Source organism: Panthera pardus, unplaced genomic scaffold (assembly GCF_024362965.1).
Source record: "Panthera pardus isolate Hobbes unplaced genomic scaffold, ASM2436296v1 HiC_scaffold_11, whole genome shotgun sequence".
NCBI classification, from domain to species: domain Eukaryota; kingdom Metazoa; phylum Chordata; class Mammalia; order Carnivora; family Felidae; genus Panthera; species Panthera pardus.
Genome location: NW_026526666.1, coordinates 27,734,432 through 27,761,274, shown reverse-complemented (window position 1 = coordinate 27,761,274; position 26,843 = coordinate 27,734,432). Strand labels below are relative to the sequence as shown.

At 36.9% G+C, this 26,843-nt stretch overlaps 1 protein-coding gene across 1 annotated transcript; it reads left to right on the top strand.

Annotated features, from left to right (window-relative positions):
- The first annotated feature begins 7,539 nt into the window (after positions 1-7,539).
- DR1 (down-regulator of transcription 1) lies at positions 7,540-26,614 on the top strand. The gene is made up of 3 exons (XM_019457532.2): positions 7,540-7,917; positions 16,473-16,636; positions 24,569-26,614. Exons 1-3 carry the CDS (start codon positions 7,698-7,700, stop codon positions 24,713-24,715), a joined length of 531 nt encoding a protein of 176 aa, XP_019313077.1. The 5' UTR covers positions 7,540-7,697; the 3' UTR covers positions 24,716-26,614.
- The last annotated feature ends 229 nt before the right edge of the window (positions 26,615-26,843 follow it).

Here is a 26,843-nt window from a genome sequence, read left to right as displayed (position 1 = left end):
GTAAGATCATGACCTGAGCTGAAGTCAGATGCTCAACCGACTGAGCCACCCAGGTGCCCCAATGTTTATTTCTTTTTGAGAGAGAAAGAGACCAGAGTTTGAGCAGGGAAGGGCAGAGAGAGAGGGAGATACAGAATCCAAAGCAGGCTCCAGGCTCTGAGCTGTCAGAACAGAGCCCGACATGGGGCTCAAACCCAGGAACCATGAGATCATGACCTGAGCTGAAGGGGGCCACTTAACCAAGTGAGCCACCCAGGTGCCCCTCAAATACGTTTAATAACTATGTACGTATGTATGTATGTATGTATGTATGTATGTATTTATTTATTGAATCTAAAGCAGGCTCCAGTGACGGTGAGATCATGACCTGAGCCAAAATCAAGAGTCAGACCCTTAACTGAGCCACCCAGGTGACCCTTGCTTCATATGCTCTTTAAACTGAATTATCATGATTAAATTAGATTCAAAATTCACATCATTTGAAAGAAAAATTTATTTGCATCATGTTTTAAATTTATCACTTATAGACAAAGGGATTTGTTATTCTCCCTAGAAATTTTGAGTTAGTTGCAAAGTTGAGCCATGAAAATTTATCAGCTTTAACTGAATAAAGAAGGACTTCCAAGGTTTTTGTTCATGAACTGCTTGTACAAATATCACTGGACGAACACCATCTATTCCCAGTCCTCATTCCTAACTCTGCAACAATAGACACTTTTGGTTACTTCTTACTTTTCTCAAATTCGGTCAGTTGTGTATTGGTTTATGGAACAATGAATTTATACAACTTTCTTGCTATTTTTCTGACCACTCCTCTTGATCATTCTCTAAAGATTTCCGTAGTCTTCTGCTCGTCTCCTTTTGCAATCACTGTCTATAATCACTCGCCTAGAATCTTGTCTTCAACCTCTCTTCTCTGTGAAGTATGCCCAGAGCTGTATATCTAATCCTGACCACTTCACCTGTGTTTTTCAAGCTCATCCATTTCCTTAAGACCTTATTTTTCTTGTATTTCCCATCTACCCCTCTCCACTGGCTCTTCTCCCTTGAACCTCACCTGTCTTCTGGTCTTTGCAATTCTTCCTTGACCCTGCTTCTCCCTCATGCTGTCATCCCACTGCCTTATTTCCCTTTATCAACAAACTTAGGAAGTGTGTTCTATGTTCCCTGCCTCCAATTCTTCCTTTCATTCCTCTCTTTAACTGTTTGCATGTTGACTTCTGCTTTCCCCTATTGGCCTTTTTTCCAGTGACACTACCTTTGATCCCCTTCCAACAATGCCTCGCTGTGGCATCTCACACTCTTGCAACTCTTCCTGCATGTTTTTTGTTTTTGTTTTTGTTTTTTGAGAGTGTGTGTGTGCACACATGTGCAAGTGGGAGAGGGGCAGAGAGAGAGACTCCAAAGCAGGCTCTGCACTGTCAGCATGGGGCCCATCATGGTGCCCGAACCGATGAACCACGAGCTCATGACGTGAGCCGAAATCAAGAGTTGGACGCTTAACCGATTGAGCCACCCAGGGTGTCCCCACTTCATGGTTTCTTTTGCACTATGCTTTTTTCAATTTCTGTCAAGAGTATGAGACATTTTCTTCTTTAGGTTTCTTGGTTTTGGACTTCTTTTTTACTCTACCATCCTTAAAGGTCTTTATCTTCTTCTAGAGTTAACAAATATTTATTAAGTGCCTAACATGTGCTGGGAACTATGTTTGCCCTGGGGATGCAGAAATGAACAAATCAGATACTCACTGACTCTGCAGTATTTACTTGTCCGACCTCACTGCAGATGCAATCCTATATATTCTTTTTCCAAATGCCTCTGTTTTGTTTCCTCTATCTTATTCTCACTGAATCTCTTGTTCAGGTCCACATCATTATTAGCTTATTTTTGAAATAGGCTAGTAACTAGTGTCCTGTCTCTCTCCATTTTGGTCCATCCCACATGGTAACCCTAACCAATCTTTTAAAATATTTATGTCATCCCCCTACTCAAAATGTTCACTGGCTCTTTCCACTGCCTGCAGAAAAAACTCTAGACTCCTTAAAAGGATATTGGAAAGACCTGAGGCCTTGCAGTCAGAAAGCTTGGGTTACATTTCCAATCTGCCATTTACTCACTCTGTGACCTTGAATAACTTAGCTGCATTTTGATTTTCCCGTCTAGAAGATAAAACCAAATACGTATGAAAGTGCTTTATATTTTTTAAGTGCTAGAGTGAATATGTTTTTTTTTTCTTCTTTTTAATTTAGAGACAGTCACCATATTGAAAATGGCCTAAGCTTCAGAACTAAACAACAATCTGCTTTCAAATCCCAGCTCTGTTACTTATTATCTGTGAGATTTCTGAACAAATCAGTAAACCTCTCTAAAACTGTTTTACTGTCAAAGCATCCTTTTGTATGGGTATCTGAAAATTAAATGGAACAGGGAATCTGAAAACTTCTAGTTGTGTATAATTCATAATAGGCACTGATTTGTTATCTTTTGGGCCTAGCTTACTTTTCCTGCAGCACATCTCACTCTACCTCTTTACTAACCCTATTAAACAGTCTACTTGATTTTCCCAATTCATACACTGCACTGTATTGTAAATGGATCAATGAGTAAACAGTTTCTGCTTCATCAGGAGGACATGCTCAGTTCTTCAAAGCTTAGTTAAAATGTTGAGACCACTCTAAAGCTCTGCCTTAATTCCTAATCTCAGTCTCTGAGATTAAAAATCTTATAATTGTATTTGACTAATGTTTCCTTGACTATCTAGGAACCAAAATATCAGGTTCTCCCAGCTCTTTCTGTGAAATAGTTCTTGGAATCACTTTTCTTTTCAATCCCATTATTCCATTCTTTCAGTTGTAATGATGATTTTTTTTTTTTTTTTTTTTTTTTTTTTTTTTAAGTAGGCTTCACACCCAGCGCAGGGTTCAACACAGGGCTTGAACACATGACCCTGCGGTCGAGACCTGGGTTGAAATCAAGATGCTTAACTAACTGAGCTAACCAGGCGCCCCTAATGATGATTATTTTTTAACAACTGCCACCATTTACCAGAGAGAGAGCACTGCAGTTCTGGGCTAAAGACTTTGCATACATTATGTCATTTGATATTTAAAACCCCTTGTGCATTCTTATTCTATAGATGAGAAAAATCAAAACACAACTTAAATACCCTGCACAAGTTACAGTTAATTAAGTGGCAAAGTGGGGACCAAACCCAGATCTGAAACCAAAGTCCTTGAATGAGTTGGGCTTTTTCAAATTGAGTAGAACAAAAACATAGGAGTTTTAGAAGTTGAGTAGGAAAAAAAAAAAAGGATTATGAAGATATAAAGAAAATAAAGAAGCACAGGAAACTGTTTCACAGAAGCCTCCTGTCTATTTCGAAAGCAGAATACACCAACACTCTAACAAGCCATTTATTTTGTTGGGCTCTCTGACATGAGTATTTGAGGCTCTAAACTCTTCTTGCTTCTCTTGCTCTTATGACTTCATAACTTCTGCTGCCTTATGTATTTGGCTGTCTCACTTCTCTCTCACTAGTGTAGAACACAAACGCTTTAATTCAATGAAAGCGATCTCCTCAATGGTTCTAGAACAATTTCTGCTTCTACAACCCTGTTATTTTGAATACACATACTTCTTCCCTTTCTCTCCACCTGTCAAAAGCCTGTATTTCAAGACTCTGCTATTACTTCTTCTTAACAGCTCCAGAGGATTCTGGAGTGATTACTATGTGTTCAATCCTTTTGCTGACCCATGATGAACTCATAACGTAAGCAAGAAATAAACCTTTTGAGATTTGGGAGTTACTTGTTCTTGCAACATAATCTTGCCTATCTTAACTGCTACACAGGACTTCAGGAAAGTAATCTATCTTCTCCAAGCTTCACTTTCCTTATCTGAAAAATGTAGATTAAAACAGTATCTATCAAATAAAAAATGCTCTGAGGATTAAATGAGATAATACAGGTAAGAGTGCTTAGGTTAAGTACAGGTAAAGCACTTAGCACAGTGCTAAGTAAGATGTGTATCCTAGATGTTAGTTATTTTTTAAATTTGTATTATCATGAATTAGCAATTGGTGTGTTAACAGTGACAAATGAACATAATGGAGAGTGTTATTTGCTTTTTTCAATGTTAAGCGTCAAACTACAAATGCTATAGATTTTTGTCAGTAATTTTAGCTGAAAACTTGGGCAGCTATGAATTCACACATTTTAAGAAGTTATCTTAACCACTATAGAGTTAGCCTACCTTATTATAATAGCTATATTGTTTTTTAAATATTTTATTTATTTTTTAACGTTTATTCACTTTTTGAGAGAAAGAGAGAGAGAGAGAGAGAGAAAGAGAGAGAGAGAGAGTGAGTGTGTGTGGGGGAGGGGCAGAGAAAGAGGGAGACACAGAATCCGAAGCAAGCTGCAGGCTCTGAACTGATAGCACAGAGCCTGATGCGGGGCTCGAACTCACAAACTGTGAGATCATGACCTGAGCCGAAGTTGGATGCTTAACCGACTGAGCCACCCAGGCACCCCTATATTGTTTTTTTAATATCATGAATCTTGGGATACCATGAAAAAAATAATGTTTCATATATATGCACTCTCTCTAAAACTCTTAAGGTTATTATGGAGATGTTATCCTTGTTTTCAAAAGCCTACTTGCACCAGGGATATACTGTATTATAAATAAAAATTTAAATATAGGATCCAGGTTAGCATATTTCATAAAATCTCACACTATATATATTTAAATTTATTTATTTTTGAGGGGTGGGGGTGAAGGGGCAAAGAGAGAGAGAGAGAGAGAGAGAGACAAAGGGGGGGGGGGGAGAATCCTAAGCAGGCTCTGCACTGTCAGTGTGGAGCCCAATGTGGGGCTGGAATTCACAAACCATGGATCGTGACCTGAGATGAAATCAAAAGTCAGGTGCTTAACCAACTGAGCCACCCAGACACCCCTCACACTATTTATATTTAATTAAATTTTCTCTCCAGCCATATTATGTATGGTTTATTGTTGGTTGAAGACTGCCCAGACCTGATAAAGATTATAATAATGAATACTAACATCTATATTAATTCATCATGTTAAAAGTGCTTTTAATATACAGTCTCATTTGACTTTGAATCCTGTAAGTTATATAATATTTCCATTTCTGGTTGAGGAAATGAGGTTCAGAGACTGACCTGTCTAAAGTAACAAAAAACTGGGACTGTAACCTGGGTCTCTTTACTATACATTTCATGCTTATGCCACCATAGAACCCTGCAGTGATAAACCATTACTGGAATAACAACTTCACATGTGTGCTCTACAGATCTAGTATCATTTGCCTAGAAGTCTGTATAGCATAAATATTGTATAAAAAACCATTCACATTAGCATTTTTTTTTTTTTTTTTCAGAAACACCAAGATTTGGGTCAATGACAATGTGGTAACTCTGGGGACATTTTTGCTAGCTAGCTTTTTCAGACTAATAAACTTGGTAAGGACAAGATAAATTTAGACAATATAACTCTTTTAACCAACAGTCAACTGATATACAAAACACTTCATAAAGAGCCAACATGTGAGCCAAGAGTTTCACATTCCTATTTTGAAAAAATTTAAAAACATTGTTTTACCAAAGAAATTCTGTTTTGACTAAACTTAGCACTGAAAAACGAGCATCTATACTTTACAAATTAAAGAACCCACAAATGTACTGGAAAAAATGCTAAATGAAAAATAGTTAAATAAAATCCCCAGGTGCCATATCTAGGGTCTTAAACTGAAATAAAATTTTAGGGGTTTTTTTTTTTTGTTGTTTTTTTTAAGGCAAGGGTTTTTTTTGTTTGTTTGGTTTTGGGTTTTTTTTTTTTTCTTGTTTTTAAGAGAGAGTGAGCAGGGAAGGGGTAGAATGACAAACTTCAGCAATCTGCAGGCCTGACGTGGGGACTGACCTCAGGACCATGAGATCCTGACCTGACCCAAATCAAGAGTGGGACGCTTAACCGGCTGAACCACCCAGAAGCCCCTGAAATAAAACATTATAAGGAAACATTTCAAACAAACCAGTTGCCGTCCAATGTATCAAGAACAGTGTATATGACTGAAGTGCCAAGTGATTTAAATGGGATCTTTTACTTTTTAGAAATTGCAACACCCCACTATTTATAACATGGGCTCTTCTTGCAAATGACAAGTATGACACATTTTGTGAAGAACTTGACATGCATTGATACTACAAGTCATCCTGGAGACAAGCAAAAACGAGAGTTGCGTAAAGATACTCTGCCCTCTCCAGAAGCCAACGTGCAATACACCGTTAAAAATGGCTAAATTGGAATCTCTCAACGTGGCTCACTGTACACTATACTCAATTTCCACTACTGTGGATTTTACTTCTAGTTTCTGGTTTAGCTATTAGCAAGCCACTTCTCTGAACGTTTCATTTCCAAAAAACAAGAAAATGGGTAAAGGATCATAAAGAGCTTTGATCCGAATAACATCTATTAGACATCATCAAAAGCTTTTCCTCTGGACGATGTACACAGGCCCATGACGTTCTGCTTTCCTCATATCTCATTACAGAACCCAAGCCTCTTTCTTTCATTCCCACTTTGGGCTCCTTAAAGAACAGCAAAGAGAGTTCCTTAGAAGATAGCCAGCGCTCCTTTGTCCTCAGAGAAGGCTGGGAGAAGGTTTTGAGGCCTCAGCTGGTTGAGAGATGGTAGAAGCGACCCACCCTAGCCCCAACCCAAGCCTGCGCCACAGCTCCGGAACCACGACGCGCGCGCGCTCGCCCGGCTACGGTCCCAGTGAAGGGGCGGGATTCCGAGGCGCGTGCCGAGACGACGGCAGGCGGAAGCTGCTGGCGACGAGGACCGTACCCGCTGGCGCGGGTGGGGGAAGGGCAGCAGCCACACCCGGAAGTCAGTCTGCGAGGGAGGGAGGGGGGACGGGGGGGGCGAGGCTTCCGGTAGCGCAAAGGGTATCGGGAGAGGCTTCCAGCAAACCTTCTTCCTTGGCCTCTGGAGGGACCACCGTTGCCGCGGCTTCGGCTTCCACGATCTGCGTTCGGGCTAAACGGCCACGGCGGCTGCTACTGTCGTTCCCCTTGTGCCCGGCTCTGTCCGTATTCGTTCCCAGGCGGTCGCCACGGTTCCAGCAGCGGCCGCGGCCGACATGTTGTGAGGCGGCGGCGCGGGTGTCTGAAGGATGGTTTGGCAGACGCGCCGGCAGCGGCTGCTGGCGGCAGCGGCAGCTGGGGCTCCGGCTCTTTAGAGCCAAGCCCGCTGGGTGTCCGCCTGGTACCGCGGCGAGGCCAGTGCCCCTGGATCTTGCCTCTCCTCCGGCGCGGTTGGGGACCGGTTGGGCGACAGCGCCCGCTCCTCTGAGGAGACACGAAGGTGGTTCCCCAGTGCTCAAATTTCCGGACCACCTTTGCTTTCTCCTCTCCGACGTAGGCAGTGCTGTCCCCATTATCTTCAGCCCCCCGACCTCCCTCCTAATCTCGCCCTAAATCTCTCACACACACGGGTGTACCCCACCCTCACGAACCAGCCCCTCCCCACCCCCCCACCCCTCGTTTTCTGCAACCTCTTCGCGCTCCTGGGATCCCACTTTGAGGGCAGCCTTTGAAAAATCTTCGCGGAATAGTGGACCAGAGCTGGGGAGTTTTTAAAAGTCGGGGCGCGCGCGAGAGGGAGATACGATGGCTTCCTCATCTGGCAACGATGATGATCTCACTATACCTAGAGCTGCTATCAATAAGATGATCAAAGAGACTCTCCCCAACGTCCGGGTGGCCAACGATGCCCGGGAGCTGGTGGTGAACTGCTGCACTGAATTCATTCACCTTATATCTTCTGAAGCCAATGAGATTTGCAACAAATCAGAAAAGAAGACCATCTCACCCGAGCATGTCATACAAGGTAAGTGGTGTGTGTGGGGTTTTGTTTGAATGAGGGTGAGGGGCAGCCTGCTAGCCGCGTGACCCGTTCATGTCAAAGCCTTCATTCCTCTCCCCTGATAATTACGAGTAGACGGAAAAGCCACGCGGGCATGGAGGTAGCCGGTGCCTTCAACTCGCTGTGTAGTATTCTTGTATTCTTGTGGTGCTTTTCATCCGGCGAGTACAAGTAAGGATTGCCAGCGTTTAGGTCAGCCTAACGTCCTCCAAAGATAAAGTAGCAGTCGTCGTCTGTTTACAGCCAGGTAAGCGGAAGCAACAAGAATTTTGCCTGCCTGCCGTTGAACCTAGACATGACAACTGAGCATTTGTCTCCCTAACGTGGAACCTCAGCCGTGACAACTGAGAAAGGAACCCAAAGTTCTCCCTTGGAAAATGAATTTTCAGACAGGATCTTCCAAGTATGAGTGGAGACAGCACCCCTTCCCCACCCGACCTTTTCACGGATATAGAGGAAAAGATGAATTTTCTGAACGCATGAGTGAAAGAATTCTTAATGTAAACGCGTTTAACGTTGTAAAGTTTGGTGATGTTGAATGAAGAGTGTGTTTTCAGCTTTAAGAGTGGTTCAGTGAGGGGCCCCTGGCTGGCTCAGTTGGTGGAGCATGCAGCTCTTGATCCCAGAGTTTTGAGTTTGAGCCCCACGTAGGGTGTCCGTTTTACTTAAAAAAAAAAAAAAAATAATAATAATAATAATAAAAATTAAAATAGTTTAGTGGTCCTACTGTTCATCAAGTTAACAAAACTTTCCAGTTCTATTCTGGAAGAAAAGGGTGGATGATTATCCTTTCTTCCCCTCCTTTCTTTTTCCTCTCTTTCTCAGTTTTTCTTTTATGTAGCTTGCTTTGCTTTATGGAGATAAATTTTTAAAGCTTGGATTGAAAGTTTGTAAGAGATTTTTTTCATGGAACATTTCCCTGTCCTTTCCTGTTGCAATTCCCACTTAGATGCATACACTTAAGCTTTTATTGAGGATTTCTGAAAGTTTGGACAGTTTTCCATCTTAGAAAGGGTTTAGTCCAGTAGTAGGGGTTTGGGGGACCACATTCTGATGGTTTGTTTCAGGCATAGGGAGACATTTACTAGTCATAATGTTTTGGAGCACTTACGTATACTCTTAAGAAAAAGTTGCATTCAATTTGAGGTGATAACTTGCCTTTTATAATAATTAAAATTCTAACAATTTCTTGATTGCTTTTGAAGTCAAAAAATCGTGATGAATTTTAATCGTTTTAGTAGGCAGGCAGGTGTCTACCATTTTATTTTTCATAATTTAACTTTGCAAAGGTGATGTTCCTGTTACTCTGAAGTAGAGAACACATCTCATATTCACCATATCCAATATTTTATTGTCAGTATTGACAAAAGGATTAGATGATTCATTTTTGGTCCTTAATGATTGGATGGAAGGTAGATTTTAATGTACTCTGCCATTTCTATTTCAGTCCATGAAGAGAAAAAAGATCCCTGGGAAAAACCGTATTTGATTTTAAAGCTACGTTGTTTGTTTGTTTTGTTTTGTTTTTTTTAACTTGTGTGGTGTGTGAATACTCTGGTAGGTACAGTGAAAGTCAAGTTCTCTATTTTTCCTCTTGTGTTTTATTTTTACATTGTATGTACATGTTTTAAGTCTTTCATGAGATTATCCAACACAGCTATAATTTCCTTTTACAACTCATAAAAAAGAAAAAGAATGTTTTATCCACATTGCCTTTCTAATGAAAATTTCAAAAGCTTTCTAAAGGATCTGCCTAAACATTTGTTTACAACACAGGAGTGAGGATTGTTCCAAAAGTCTAATAACACATTACAATCTGTCTTCTTGGGTAGTTTATTCTTTTCTAAGATATATTTAGATTTCTGATTGACATGATGGAATAAAAGTGCAGCTGTAGCAAGCAGTATGCTAAATAGCTCAACTTTGGAATATGCTAAATTTAAGGTGTGAGTCCAAAAGTTCCAGTGAAAGCGTTTTCCTTTGTGTACTGAGGATGATTGATTATTTTTTAAAAAATCATCCACTGACCTGTTACAGTCTTACAAATTTACCCTTTCTTTGGGTAACATTGTTGTTGTTAAGTGGATAAGAACCTACCATTTTTGCCCCAAATTCCTCCAGTTAAGGGAATACATCTTATACATTTATAATCTCATATTAATTTCATATTGTTTAACCATTTTAAAGAATTTTTGTCTTGAGTGGTTACTTTTTTTTTTTAAAAGAAATCCTCTAAGGTGTGTATTTTTTTTTAGGTGTTTAAAATGTATCTTTACAGATTAACCCTGGATAGCTTGCTAAATCATGGTAAATAGGACTTTTTTATGCTTTTCTGTAAGCATTTATTATTTTGGTATATAGGATATATGCAAGTGGAATAATAATGTACATTTAAAGTCATATGAATCTCACGTTTGAAGTTCCAATTTTTTAGTTTAATAAGTTTAATGAACTAGATTTTGCTTCAGGACATGTCATTTGTTCACTTGCTACTTTGCTTTACATTGTCAGAGCAAATTAAGCATTTGAGGCTGTTCTGTAAAATGGAAGTTATTAAAGTTGACATAACTTTATTGTTAGTAAATCTTTGAAATAGTTAAACTTTGAAAAAATTATGAAATGTTTTGCTTTTTTTGAGTTTAAAAAGGGGACTTGGTATTGAAGATCACAGATGCACAAATAAAGGGGTTCTAAGCTATAAAAGGTGTTCCTTTCATGTCATTGCTGGTTTTTGTGAACACATACTCTTAAATAAGTTTTAACATGTTCTGTTATATTATGTAAAGAACTGACATTGAGAGTTAAGAACTGCAAGTTCTACACTGTAAAGTCTTTGGCCTTAGGCAAATCTGTTAAAGGTTTCCTCATTTATGTATAAATAATACTTAATTGTTTCAGGTATTACTTGCAATTACTGAGAATCAGTCAGGGTTGAGAATCTTACATGATATGCTGCAATAAATAATTTTATATTTTTAGAAGTTAGCTTTTCTTAGGCAAGCTTTAAAAAAATGTTTATTTATTTTGAGAGAAAGAGAGATAGCTCATGGGAGGGGTAGAGGGAAAGGAGAGAGAGAATCCCAAGCAGGCTCTGTGCTGCAGAGCCTGATGCAGGGCTCCATCTCACGAACTTCAAGATCATAACGTGAGCAAAACGAAGAGTCAGATGCTTAAGCCACTGAGCCACCTTAGACACCCCTAAGATGTTTATTCATTTTTGAGAGAGAGAGAAAGAGCACGTGCAGTGGAAGGGCAGAAGGAGACAGAGACACAGAATCTGAAGCAGGCTTCAGGCTCTGAGCTGTCAGCACAGAGCCCAAAGCAAGGCTTAAACCCACGAACCGCAGGATCATGACCTGAGCCAAAGTCAGACGCCCAACCCACTGAGCCACCCAGGTGCCCCTAAATAGTAATTTTTAAAATGCGTAATGTTACTGATTAAAATATAAAGCTTGAAGTCTGTTATGTTTAACCTTACAGCATAATGCCATTGTAAAGCTGAAGTATAAATAAAGATATTTTAAGTGATTATTTTTTTGAATTTTTAATCTTCTGCCACATTTCCCCCCCACATTTATAACAATAGTTAGTAACTGAAAAAGTCTCTGAGGATTTGCTTCTTCAGCAATGGAGTTGCTCCAGGCTATCTCTGTTGAAGGAATTAAAAAAAAATCTAGTCCCTCTCACACTGGTACTTTTGTGAAATACAATAAAAATGGATCACTAGAAAAACAAAATTGAAAAATACATAAAATTTCAATTTTTGTTGTTAGATTCAATAAACTTAAAATTACTCTTGTCAAATTGCTTTGAAGGTTCTTTTTTTTTTCCTCCAGCTTTATTGAGTTATAATTGATACAACATTGTGTAAGGTTAAGGTATACAGCATAATGATTTGATATGTGTATATATTGTGAAATGATACCACAATATGGTTAGTTAACACATCCATCACCCCATGTAGTTAAAGTTTTGCTGTGAAGGTTCCTAAATGCTTTCTTTGATTTCCATACTTAACTCATCACAGACCATTATAAGCAGTTCTGGCACAAGTCCATGGACCACAGTTTGAGTAGCTTTGCTCTAAAGCCTAAATAAACCACAGTCTGTTTTAGAAAGTGGATGTGAAGTAGTTTTTAAATCAGAGGATCTGAGTGATTGCAGAGTTGTAATAATAATGAGAATGAAAATGATATTGTATTATCTAAATAATCATGCATACTGGTATTTTTTCCAAAGGGACACATTATGTATATGGAATTGGTATTATCACATAATCAAGTTTTTTTCAAGTTAGGATTTTTTTATTTAACTTAAAACTGAAATATCTTGTTTTTATTTTTCTTCTGCTACCAACAATTTTGAACACTACTAGGTACCTGGCATGGTGTTAGATAATGGTAAGGGTATAACGATTGATTATATTTGGTTCCCTCAGTCTCTCATTATTGTCCCAGATTCCCAGGGGTAGTAATCCATAGAGGACATAATTAAGGGTCTTCAGAAACCTTTGCCTGGCTAATGAGCCAAGAAGTCACTTTGGCCTGTATCATCCTTTTAATGCATTTTAAGTGAACTACCACCCCCCCCCCCCCACACTTCCTTTAACATATAAACAAAAGAAAACAAATTTGAGAATGCTATTTTACATATTTTAATATTTTAACAAAAAACCTGTATTACACATTTGAATATGAAGTAATTCACATAAATTCTTGTTATAACAAAATTTTATAGGATTGCGTTACTTTTGTAAAATAAGATAAGCCTGTATTATTGTTGCTGGATGGAAGTTTTCACCTTTCTTTTTTTAAAGTTTTTTTTTTTTTTTTAAGTTTTTTAACATTCGTCGTTTTAAAAAAAGTTTATTTGGGGGGGGGGGAGGCAGAGAGAGAATCCCCTGCTAGCTCCCCGTATCAGCACCGAGCCCAACACAGGGCTCGAACCCACAAAACCATGAACCATACTGTTGAGATCATGACCTGAGCTCATGAAATCAAGAGTCAGATGCTTAACCAACTGAGCCACACGGGGACCTTAACATCTGTCTTTAAAATTGAAAAATGTGGCAAATGTTTTTTTCCCCTAATATACCATGCACTTTTCTGGGTATAGTTTTAAAGTACATGGCAGAGGGGAGCAGACAGGCATCTGAGGAGCAAGTGATGTATGTGTTTTACCAGCAAAAATTTTTATTTTTTTCTTTTCTGGATTTTACTCTGAGATCCTTGATAGAGCCAGGGCCCTAACAGTCCATTAAATCTCTTTATACAAACTAGAAAAAGGCACTTCTTCCCTAAAAACCTTTACTACCATCTGCCAGAAAAGTGCCGTAATAAACATACAGATCTATGTTTACAGTATGAATGGCCTTCCTTAGATATGGTCCTGTTGTGCACTGAATAACCTGCAAATCCGCAATGATGGCCCTGCTTAAGAGTCATTTCCCTTATCCTTTAAGATACTCTTTGTGTAAAATGGAAATGATTATTCCTATATGGTAACAAATGGTGTAAAATATCTCCTTGTTTAGAAAAGACTATTATCTACTTATTCCTGGTAACCATAGTGTATTTAAAATTTGGATTAAAGTCAGTGCAGTTTTAGAAATTAAAATTTATGGCTCTTCCTGTTGAACCATTTAATTGAGGGTACAAATTTGTATATGGCAGCTCTTTGAATAATATTAAATATTAACCTTGGATTCACTTGCAAATTTTTTTAAAGCGGTGTTCTCAACCTTAGATGGTTTTAAAAGTGAGTTTTTAAATTTTTAACTCAAACTCTCCATGGTTAAAAATAGTTTGGATTGGATTTTTTTGATGTTGAGTCTAGTAATTGATGATAATTTGAAGAATTGTCTGCATGGTGTTGATTAATTTTATAAATTTAATATTTTATATTATAAGTATATTCGTTCAACTTGAATTTAGTGTGATAATGCATAGGTGCACATTTATTTATGTCCTGTACACTTATTAGGGTGCTCTTTTAAATGTAAGGGAAAAAATAAAGATGCATAATACATAGTCCAAGTGGTTATGGGAATCTTATGTGCTAGACATGGTGTTAAATGCTGTAGATCACTTGTTGATCCCTATAGTCCTAAAAATAATATCATGAATATTTTGCTTATTCTGTGGGCCAGCCTCTGTTCTAAGCTCTTTGTTTATATTAATTCATTTATTCTTCACAGTAACCTGATCTGAGGAGATACAGGTACTGTTATTCTTGCTTTAGTGGCACAGAGGTGAAGGAACTTATCTAGGCTCACACAGTTCATATGAGGCAGAGCTGGGATCAGTCTCTGGCAGCTGTAGGGCCTGCAGGCTTAACCGCCATACTGCATATGTTTTAGGAAGATACTACGAAATGCTATTCTCAGAGAAGGAAAACTGAAGCTTAGAGATATGAAGCAGTGTATCCAAGGTTATATGAATATATTGACAACCAAATTTCAAATTCTAAGATGTCTATCTGATTTTACAAGGGGGAGATTACTTTTATCTATGAGCATCAGGCAAGTTTACTTAAAGATGGAGTTTGATTTGAGCCTTGAATGCATTACCATCAGTATGAATGTGGGAAACTGATGTCTGTTGGGAAATATTGAGCAGTTAGATTTAGCATATGTAGGGATTTAATGGCAGAAATAAAGCTGGAAATGTAGCAGGGCTAGATCCTAGAGAAATGTGGTATACGCTAAGGAAATACGACTTTCTTCAGAATTTTGGGAGGAAACCACAAGCCCTTCTCTTGGTTTCTTTTGGTATTGTCTCCAGCCAATATTATTGAAAATATACTACTATATGCCTTTAAAAAAGAGAAGAAATTGGGGTGCCTGGGTGGCTCAGTCACTTAAGCATCCAACTCTTGATTTAGGCTCAGGCCATGGTCTCAAGGTTCGTGAGATTGAGCCCTGTGTTGGGCTCTGCTCTGACAGTGTGGAGCCTGCTTGGGATTCTTTCTCTCTTTTTCTGCCCTGCCCCTGCTCCTGCTCACTCACACTCTCTCAAAATAAATGAATAAACATTTTAAAAAAAAAGAGAAAAAATAAAAGAAAAACTTTGGCTTCTAGCATTGACACCAAATTATCAGTCTGTCAATTCAAGTAAAAAATGTAGGCTGCTTAATCTTCACTTAATTTTCCACTATATCTCCAACTTTTTAGGCCAAGAATTATGTGGTAGTTATTTTGATATTCAGAACTCAGAGTAATGAATTAACTGAAATTTTTTGGGGAGCAGAGGCAATAAGTTAGTATAATTAAAATTCAAGTAATAGTACTCTGCTTTTTGGCATGAGATTATTTCTAAAGAAGGTTGATGCAAAACAGCTTAATATTTGAAGTAATTAAAGTCATAAATCATTTCAAAATGTCCTTAAAAACCACAGCTTATATGGGAGGGAATGCGTATTTGTTAAGGTGTATTTGGTATTGTCCTTGAAGAGCAAATCCCTGCAGTTGGAATTCGGGGCAACTTTGCTGAGGGCAGTCTGGTTCATCATAATTGTTGAAAAACTGCAAGAACTGATACACTAAGTTAAATTCATCAACTATATTTTTCACCATCTATATTTCATCATTGGGTCAGAAAACAAAAATGCCTTTGGGGCACTGGCAATATATAGAAAACTATAAAATACAATTTTAATTACTGTGAGCCAAAAGAAAACGTTATGCTTTGTCTTGATTATAGAAGGCATTTAGAAGGTGCATTACTATAAAATTTTCTTTCTAAATGTGAAAAAATAAAGGGAGAGAAAATTGTTAATACTTCTAACCTTACAGTCTTTCTTTATCCCAGTTTTCTGCCACATCAGTTGAAATGTTTTTATAGTGCTTCCTGTTAAGTTTTATTTTCAAGGGAAACTTGTTGGCTGAATATAAATGCTGAATTTCATAAGTTATTTCCACCCGTATTTCTTAAACTTGGCAGTTGGAGTACCTTTGCTAAAAATAGTCTCCTGTTTGGTATATTGTACAAAAGAACTTACCCATTCTTTTATCCCATCCTACTGAAACTTAGAACATATGTTACCAACCTACTTTTTCTAAGCCAAATGGCACAAAATATGTTATTAACAAGTAGACTCCAAATACTTGTTTTTTTGGTATTCTTCTAGAAAGTGACTGAGGTAATGATGTTTAATTTACTGTGAGTGGTATAGGAAAAATGTTTTCTTACTAAAAGCACATGTTCTTACATTGGACTTTGTTTTTTTCCTCTCACAGGAGATGCTTTGGTTTTTAAAAATTAATCAGAAAAGTAAAGGCCTGTGCTGTTAAATGTTCCTCAAGTTTTATCTAATTTGTAATATAATAAGAAAGTTGATACAATATTTTGATTTAGCCATTCAAATAATTGCTGTGCAACTATAAAATAGGTAAAATTATTAGAAGACAGAAATCCCCTCCCCTCCAAAAAAAACCCCCCAAAATACCACAAAAGCTTAATCTTCCATAAATGGGGGGAAAGACTAAGTTTTATCACTCTTTCATGTTTTCATTTCCCTAGCACTAGAAAGTTTGGGCTTTGGCTCTTACATCAGTGAAGTAAAAGAAGTCTTACAAGAATGCAAGACTGTAGCATTAAAAAGAAGAAAGGCCAGTTCTCGTTTGGAAAACCTTGGCATTCCTGAAGAAGAGTTATTGAGACAGCAGCAAGAATTATTTGCAAAAGTAAGTAATGCATTATAAATTGTTTTCATCTGAACACTGCCCTGTTTGCTAACAGAAATCATACTGGTTTCTGAAATCATTTCTTAAATCAATATATATATACAGAGGATTTTCTTTCTGTGGCTGGTTGTTTGATCATAGAGTCTGATGTTTAAATCTAACCAGTTTGACTCTGTTTGGCCAGTTATTTGCTTCATAAAAAAATAAATATTTGCTCATTAAAAATTTTTTTTTTTTTTTAAATGGGGTGCTTCAGTGGCTTAGTGAGTCAGGCGTCCCAACTTCAGCTGAGGTCATGATCTCATGGTTTGTGAGTTCCAGCCACGCTTCTGGCTCTCTGCTGTCAGCTTAGAGTCCGCTTCAGATCCTCTCTCTCTCTCTCTCTCTCTCTCTCTCTCTCTCTGCCCCTCCCCCACTCTGGTGCACGCTGTCTCAAAAGTAAACGTTAAAAAAACCTTTTTTTAAAGTAAATATTTGCAGCAACCTGTTTTCTTTTTTTATTAATTTTTTTTTAATGTTTGGGGCACCTGGTTGGCTCAGTTGGTTGAGCGCCCGACTTCGGCTCAGGTCATGATCTCATGGTCTGTGAGTTCGAGCCCTGCATCAGGCTCTGTGCTGACAGCTCAGAGCCTGGAGTCTGCTTCGGATTCTGTGTCTTCCTCTTTCTCTGCCCTTCCCCCACTCCAGCTCTGTTTCTCTCTCTCTCTCTCTCTCAAAAATAAACATTAAGAAAAAAATTAAAAAAATTTTTAATGTTTATTTATTTTTGAGAGAGAGAGAGAGAGAGAGAGAGAGAGCATGAGTGGAGAAGAGAGGGCGGAAGACACAGACACTGAAGCAGGCTGCAGCTTCTGAGCTGTCAGCACAGATGTGGGGTTCGAACTTGAACCGTGAGATCATGACCTGAGCCGAAGTCGGACACTCAACCAACTGAGCCACCCAGGCGCCCCTTTTTTAATTTTTTTAATGTTTATTTTTGAGAGAGAGAGGGAGACAGAGTGCGAGCAGGGGAGGGGCAAAGAGAAAGGGAGGCATGGAATCTGAAGGAGACACCAGGCTCTCAGCTGTCAGCATAGAGCCCAGTGTAGGGGTCGAACCCACCGACCATGAGATCATGACCTGAGCTGAAGTTGAACGCTTAACCAACTGAGCGACCCAGGTGCTCCAGCAACAATTGGTTTTCCAAGGAGAACAACTCCAAAATAACTACTGATTTTACTTTGAGTTTTTTATTTTTTTGTCCAGACAGAACGACCAGTTAAAAGCATGAAAAGTATACTTAAACATTCTTAAGATTTAAAATGATGGGCTGGTGAGAAAATACTATATCAAATTTTATAATGAGTGGTATATAAGGAAAATTTAATAAACATCTATTTTATAGTTAATTAGGTTTTTAATGTACCTTTAAAACAAACATACTAATCTTAAAAAATTCCTTCCCTCTTTCCTTCCTCCCTCCCTCCTTTCCTCCCTTTCTTATTAAAACTCTAATTCCCAGTCTGTGAAGGATTAGTACTAATATTCCTCTCTTTAAAATAAAAAAAGGAGAAGATGAAGTTCTTATTCTAAGTTTTGGCCTCTCATTTCAAATTAGATTGTAAGGCAGTTTTGGGTTGAAGAGGTGAGATTTCCTACCAGTTACTGTAGTTACCATTAGAACTGGGAAGTATCACTTTTGGTAATCTCTTTCAGACTAGCCCTATACCTGATCTCTTTGTAGTCATAATAACTTAAGTAGTCATAAGTTTGAATCAAAAAGCATTTGAATTTTAAGTGTTATCAAGCACCAGACATCAGAATACCATTCAAACTAATAAAAATAAAAGTTTACTAACATTTATTGAGTTCTAATCATGTGTTAAATCATGTTTCCAAATAATTTACCTGTATTTTTTTAAATCCTCACAACAACCTACAAGATCGGTACTAAGGAGGTACTAAAAGCTTTTGAAACAGGTGTGAATACAAATAAACACTTTATAATCCATATGAATATGAGATAACAAAGACTGATGATTAAAAAAACATTAGTGGCTATTATTTATTAACTCTCTGCTATTGCAGATTACCTAGAGAGTGCCAAATTAGATACTTGATAAAAGGAAAAAGATGCTCTATTACTTTACATACTTTGCAGTTTTTATAAATATAAATAAAATAAATAAATGTGAATTTTATTATACTCATTTACACGTTAAGAAACAGATTCAGATGGAGAAAGAAACTTGCATGAGATCATTCATTCATTTGTTCTACACATGTTTACTGAAGTCCTCACTATTTATCAGATACAGTGCTAAATGCTAGGCTTATAATAGTATACGAAAGAGACATGGTTCTTATTATGATGGAACTTAGTTTACTGGGAAGGATTGAGTTAAACAAATAAAACAGGTTAAGTTCATATAGTTAGGAAGCGTTGGAGTCTAAATTCAGACTCAAGTCTCCTGACCCCTAGACATGTGCTGTTTCTACATTACTATGCTAATGTTCTAGCCACCATTTTGTCCACTTACACTTATTTTAGAACTTTTAAGTGGAACATGATGGCTTTATCCTTTCCAGGGCAAAAAGAAGAATGAAAGAAATAATTGCCCACCAAATCTATCTTTACCTTTCTATCCTTGTCATTTGTTATTTTCTCTTCCTTATCTTCCTTCATTCTTGCCTTCATCTATGGGTGAGGATCCCTTAATATTTCTTTGCTCTTGTGAGGAAAATCAACAGAGAGGTAAAATTATAGCACCTGTCTAGTACTTCTTCCTTAAAGCACAAAGCACTTAAGTCCTAAATATGGTAAGTAAATAGAACAGCTTTTTTATCAGTTTGATTTCATTTCACCTTTTAGACTTTGTTTTAAATACTAACACAATAGCATCTTCATTTGAAGCAGTCTTTCAACTGCTAACAACAAAATGTGGAAAGGGGGAACCATTAATATATTGAAGTTAAGATTAACTGTAAATTACAAATGAGTTATTTTAGTATTTGGGTGGGGAGGAGAGTCTAAAACATAATGAAAATCTCCAAAAGAAGAAATTAATTAGGAAGTATACACTTAGTGTCTTTCACACTCCCATTTTAAAAGAAAAATACTTGAGGTAGGTTGGGTAAGAGGCAAGAGAGAAAAAAATGAGAAAAAGTACTGCTGAAAATTTTAATTTATGAAAATAAAATTTATCAATCAACATAGACTTTAAAGGCACAGGAATGTTTTTATGTCTAGACAGAGAAATATGTTTGCTAATATGGGTACTTAAAAGTCAGTTAAATTTTTTTTAAATCTTTTATTTATTTTTGAGAGACAGAGAGAGACAGAGCATGAGCAGGGGAGGGGCAGAGAGAGAGGGAGACACAGAATCTGAAGCAGGCTCCAGGCTCTGAGTTGTCAGCACAGAGCACGACGTGGGGCTTGAACTCATGAAACATGAGATCATGACCTGAGCCGAAGTCGGATGCTTAACTGACTGAGCCACCCAGGTGCCCCAAAAGTCAGTTAAATTTTAATTGTAACCAGTGCATGTCTTTGTAGATTACTGAATAAACCATGAGATCAAGCAGCTTTTGCAATAAAATCTGTGTAGAGACTTGAAACTGAGTGTTTTTTTTTTCCTGTGCCACGAAATTATACCTGTATATGATTGATTAAGTCACAGAGTAAGTATTCTTAAGTTTATTAAATTCACATATTTGGTTTGCCCTACAATTTTCTTATGAATTCTTAAAATGTTTTTCATGAAGCATTCTCAGTCTTTTTTACACTCTGGGTATTCCTGCCGTAAAGGTAAATATGCCTGTGTGTTAAAATAACTATTTTTCATAGTTTTTAAGTAAAAATAGATGCAATTAGTTATTAGAATATCTGGTTTCTGATTTCCTAAACAAAAAAAGTTTTTGTCTTTTAGGGGAGGTATGATATAGGTACACTGACAACTGTAATATGAGGCTAACTACTTTCATGAGGAAAATATAAAGAGTTCCCAAGTACAGAGACATTACATTAGATTTTGGCAGTGTAAGAGTGTGCCAGTTATTTCGCATGTGAGTGCTAATACAAATTTAAACCAAAGCAGATCTCATTACATGTTACCTTATGAATGTTGACATTGGAATACCTTACCTGTAGTATAATATCAGTTCTGGACTGAAAAGTTGAGGAAGAAACTTAATTTTCTTTTTTGCATAACTCAGAAAAACAGCTTGTATGCAGTTTACTTGTTGACCTCAGCAGATGACCTAAGCTGATAGTGTTAATTCAGATTTAAGAAATTATTGGAATCTTGGTTTGCATAGATTCATGATCGATCTACATGCAATACTAACTAAATTGGATAGCTTTTACATTTTCACATGTGTACATAGGCCTTCTGCACTCTTTCCAAACCCATTAGATATTGGACTTTGTAAACTGGCATTGAGATATACAGTATTTTGTTATACCAGTTTCATAAATGGTTTATAGCACAGTATGTGTGGGTTTGAGACATACCAAGGGTTAGTTTCTCAAGGTTCTTGTTGTGCTTCCTGTAGTAGCATTTGATGGAGTATCTCTTATATACATTTGTGGTAGATGAAAAAAAAATTATATTGCAAATCCTTTCTTTTTTTTTTTTAAAGCTTAAATAAACCATATAGTAAGTTTTGGTCCAAGTTGAGTAGGATAAGTTAAACTTATATTGCATTCTGTTAACCAATATAAATGTATTTTTGCAAATCAAAATCATAAGGAGATGTTACTTATAAATATGTTAATTGGGGAGATTTCATCAAGTGAAATGAAATAATAAAATACAATACTAGGAAAAAAAATAAATATTTTTGTAAGCATAGTTGTGTTGAAATAAAGTTTTCAAAAGAAAAAAAAAAAAAAAACGCATGCACCAGTAACTAAACAATTTTCTTAGCCTGAAACCCACCTTTCTGTGCTTTGATTTGTGATCAAGCCTAGTACTCTATAAACCACATTTCTGCTTTTCTATTGGACTTCATTGGACTCTGCTTCCAGTAGGGGGTTCTGGAGGGAGATTGCCAGGCTAGAGGAGGAAGGCAGCACTTGGGCTCCTTTCTTTTACTTCCTATTAGCTTCAGGTTCCTTTGAGCAACCTACCAATGCATCTTTACTCTCGCTGCATCAATTTTTTTTTCCTGTGGCAGGAACTGAATCCAGCATATAGTTTCTTTACAGAACCAGCGTAAACATTCATCATTTTCTTCCAGGGTGTGAGTCTCAAACCTTGGGCCCTCTATCAAGCTCAGAGATGCTTTTACCAGCCAATCTATGCCAGTTCTTCAGAGGTCTGAGTTTCAGTTCCATGGATTGTTCTTTTAAGCTTCTTAAAAATTAAGTTTTAAAAATTCCAGCCTCTTCCTTTATTCCCTCAGTTTTAGGATTGGTGGCTGCTTTTGGTAGTTACCAGTTGTGTAATATCTAAGTGTTCTTTTCATGCCTTTTCAATGACCTAGTTACCAACTTTATACTTGGTTAACAGTCCTTTATATTGCATTCTTTCTATTCCCCTAACTAATGTGACTTTTATCTCCTGATTAGGTCCTGAATGATACAGTTAGGACTTAGGAAAAAAATGGAGAAAATGATACTTCAGTTTGACTTGAGGAGTAGAACTTCAGTAGGTGAAAATTAGGAAATTTGAAATAGAATGACTATCAGCATGAGTTAAGGTAGTGAAAATGGGAGGGTATGGTGTATTGGGGAAGCATTTTAAGTTTTAGGGTTTTTTTTTTGGAGTACCAAGTATGTATTACAATTGGGAGATAGGTTGGGGCAGGCAGTAATTTGGAGGACCTTGAACTCTAGGTTGAGAAAGTGGACTTAATTGGGTAACAGATGATTTTTTTTTAAGTATAATAATGACCTGATTAGAATTTTCTCTAGAAATGATTGGATAATAAATTCAAGAGAGATTATTAAGAAAAGTTAGGAATGTACGTGGTAAAATCTTAATGTTAGAGTTATACTGAGCATTACTGTTTCCCACAAAACATGCTTTCAGAAAATACTGGAGGACTGTGTGTTGGGAATGTAACAAGGAGTATGAAAATAGTCTCTATTCTCAAGTCTAGTGGGAAAAAAGATACATACTCAGATAATTTGAGAACAAAGTAAATAGGTATGGGAATGCATAGAGAATTTTGGCATATGAAACAAAGTGCACAGTATGATCTAGATGGCCAAGAAAGACTAATTTCTGTTTTAATAGATAACTAGGAATTGGCTATGCATAAAGGAGGGTGGTGTGGTGAGTGTGAGTCAGGCTTAAAGGACAATTCTGAGAAAAGGCAGAAAGGGAAACAGCATTGTTTTGGTAGATTCCAATGGAATTTATATGATCTTTTCAAGAACAGGTTGATTTTTTCCTTCTTGATGTGGTTTTTCTGCTAATGAATTAAATTGGGAAAGACCTTTAGCTGTTGCAACATTGCTTGTAACGTTTATGTGCGTATCTTGGTTTCTAAAATTCTGTGATTGTTTTTAGAGAGGATATATCAAATGAATGGATTTTCACTATCTCACTTAAATTCAGTCCTGGATAAGTGCCTTTTCTCTAGTGGGTATATGGGAAGGGTGTGTGTGTGTGTGTGTGTGTGTGTGTGTGTGTGTGTGTGTGTACCCATGTGTGTTTATTTAGGGGAGAGGGACAGAGGAGAAATGTATGTATAGGGTAGGGAACTGTGATAGAAGCTCAAACATCAAAATAGCTATTATACTCATGTATAGTACTTTTTCTTAGGAGTTAGGGGTACTATACTAGACAACTTTGAAATCATAGAAATAATTTTTAGATTGAAAAATGTTTACATCTGGGGTGCCTGGGTGGCTCAGTCGCTTGATCATCCGACTTTGGCTCAGGTCAGGTCTTGTGGTTCACGAATTTGAGCCCTGTATCAGGCTCTGTGCTGACAGCAAAGAGCCTGGAGCCTGCTTCAGATTCTGTGTCTCCGTCTCTCTGCCCCTCGCCCACTTGTGTTCTGTTTCTCTAATTCTCTCAAGAATAAATAATAAACATTAAAAAAAAAAAAACATTAAAAAAAATGTTTGCATCTAAATTGTAAGTTGAGAGGACAAAAGAATCAAGTGAAAAAAAGGAAGAGAGGGGGGCTCCTGGGTGGCTCAGTTGGTTAAGCATCTGACTTCAGTTTGGGTCATGATCTCGTGGTTCATGGGTTAGAGTCCTGTGTCAGGCTCTGTGCTGACAGCTCTGAGCGTGGAGCCTGCTTCATTCTGTGTCTCCCTCTCTCTCTGCCCCTCCTCTGTTCACACTCTAGCTCTCTGTCTCTCAAAAGTGAATAAATGTAGGGGTGCCTGGGTGGCTCAGTCGGTTAAGTGGCCAAGTTCGGCTCAGGTCATGATCTTGTGGCCCCACGTCGGACTCTGCTGACAGCTTGGAGCCTGGAACCTACTTGTGTTTTTGTGTCTCCCTCTCTCTCTCCCCCTCCCATATTCGTGCTCTCTCTCTGCCTTTCAGAAATGAATAAATGCTAATAAATAAATAAATAAATAAATAAAGAATGAATGAATGAATGAATAAACGTTAAAAAAAAAAAAAAAGAAAGAAAGAAAAAGGAAGAGAGAAACTGGGAAAGGAACCAAAGAGAGAACATTATGATTTTTGTACCAGCTTTTTCAATTTCAGTTGAACCAAAGGTCATAAAATTATGTGGCATAAAAGAACTGTCTATAAGAGAACCAAGTTTTGGAAACTGTCCTTAATTGATAGAGAAGCAGTTGTCTAACTGTATTTCCTTATAGAGTTCATGTTTTCCAGATGTATAACAGTTATTTAGTGGTTGGAAAATATCCAAATTTGGTAATAACTAAGTCTGTAATTGGCTTAATCTATACTTAACCAAAGTGTGTATGTTGTGAGTTTTAAAAAAATTATTACTTGTTTTTATGTTTTTGGTGTTTAGGCTAGACAGCAACAAGCAGAATTGGCCCAGCAGGAATGGCTTCAAATGCAGCAGGCTGCCCAACAAGCACAGCTTGCTGCTGCCACAGCCAGCGCATCTAACCAGGCTGGATCTTCTCAGGATGAAGAAGATGATGATGATATCTGAAATTTACCAGCTGAGTTTCTATTTCCTCTATAAATGTTTTTCCCTGCACAAGAAAACAGTGAAAGAAATGCTTATCTGTAATTTTGTATGCATCTTGGTGGACTTGCCATTGGTATTCTAGGGATGTCTGCTGTTAAGTTTCATCTATTGTGTGCTATTCATGTAAAAACTGTCTCTTTGAACTATTGAAAATTTAAGATTCAGTATAATATCAATTTTGAATTTTTAATGGTGTTTATGAAATTTTAGATAGCAGTGAGTCCTTTATTTGATCAATAAACAGTGTTACAGAAAACGTCAAGTTTATAAAAATACAGTGAAATTTATACAGAAACTCTAAATCTGCATTTGCATTTCCTCTGCCCTTTTAACTAGACTAAAAATTGGGAATTTTAAATTATTGGGGGGAGGGTGTTGTGTAATGCAGTAGATGTTAGATCAGGATGGTGAAAAAACAAAGAGTTCAGTTTTGTAGTATCTGAATTTTTTGTCTTTTAAAATGAGTGTATATATATAGGCAATAAATATATATGCTCAGATAAATATGCTTGTTTAAAAAAATCTCAAAATGACATCCAAAAACTTAGGAAGGAGTATGTTCAATAGTAGTTGTATGAATTCGGTGGGTTATGTTTTTGATTTTGTTTTTGTTTTATGTAGAGGTAAAAACTACAGTTTTATTATGGCATAATTCATCTTGAGCTATGCTATTACATTTCAAAGACTGCCCAATTTTGAGGACTGTCACGATTCTTACTATTTCACTCCAATAATTGTTAATAGTATTACTTGCTTAGTCCATCCATCTTTATTGGAACTTGTGAAACAATTGCTTAGGTTCCATTGGTTTAATGGAGATTCATGAATATCAAACCTTTGCTGGGGGAAAGAAATGAAAGTTAATAAGCATGCTTACTATAAAAGAGGGATTTTTTTGTAATTTAACTGATAGTTCTAGTTTACTTATTGTTTGTTTTTAGCATTACTTTTACATTTTCTTGACTAGATGGCCTAGAGTGTCCAGTGCTTCCTTTTGAAATGGCATCAAATCTCCATCATAATTGAGTGATAGCTTTAAAAATGATTGGTTTTATTTTGTTTAAGAAAGCGTGTCATAACTGATCAGCCCTATATGAAACATAAATAGTTTCAACCTACTCGTTAAAAGGGAGAAGCTTTAATTTGGTTCCACTAAATAAAGTATGGTAGTGATTTTTATAGGAATCCAGTGTATTGAAGAAATGGCATATTGTTTGTACTTCGGAAACAGAATGGAAAAGCCACTTTAAGATAGTATAAAGTAATCTAAATTCCTATGTCAGTTGCCAAATCATTTAAATTTGTATATTCACCAAGTCCAAGGATAAATTGTGGTTGCTGGGATTCAGTTTTAATTGGAGAGCTAAATAAGTAAAGTTTATAAGTATTAGATTTCTTAAAGGTCTTATTTTGCAGTTTTAGAAAAAGTGAAATATTAGCATACGTTTATTAAATACACTTCCCCCATGCCATGAAAAGGTTAATTTTGCTGAATGTTTTAAGTTGAAGTTGATATTGTATCCATGAAGTGCTTTGGACAAGATAGAAGGGGTTGTTTTTTTAAAAGTTTAAGTACCAAAGGTAGTCTAGTCTAAGAAATAATAAGTTAATAAGTGTTGGCTTTTCTAATTTGTACTGTAACATCCTTATTCTTTCTATTTTAAGTATATCTGTTTCTTAAGTAAACAACTTAGATATTTTTCCACTTTTTTTTCCCTGATGCAGAGTTCAGGTTAATTAATATTTTACTGCATCTGATAATGTATTATATGTTTGAAGCCTAGTGACTTTTCATTTTGACATTCTTGTGATTTCATATGCTGTATTCTTCAAGCAATAAAATCTGATGTGTTTTATAAATTGTTTTTATATTTAATAATCTACACAGATTAACAGCAGGAGATTGCTATTACTAACATTTTTAGTAGTTTCGAGAATCTTAGGCCCAATATTTTGATCATTTGGTATTTAATACCTGACTTTCTCCTTTGTTTATTGTTATTTCAGAAAATGTGGTTTTACTTGTACTTTTGTAATGGCAGTCCTAGGATCCAGGCATAACAAAGCTAATTAAGCAATGTTTTACTTT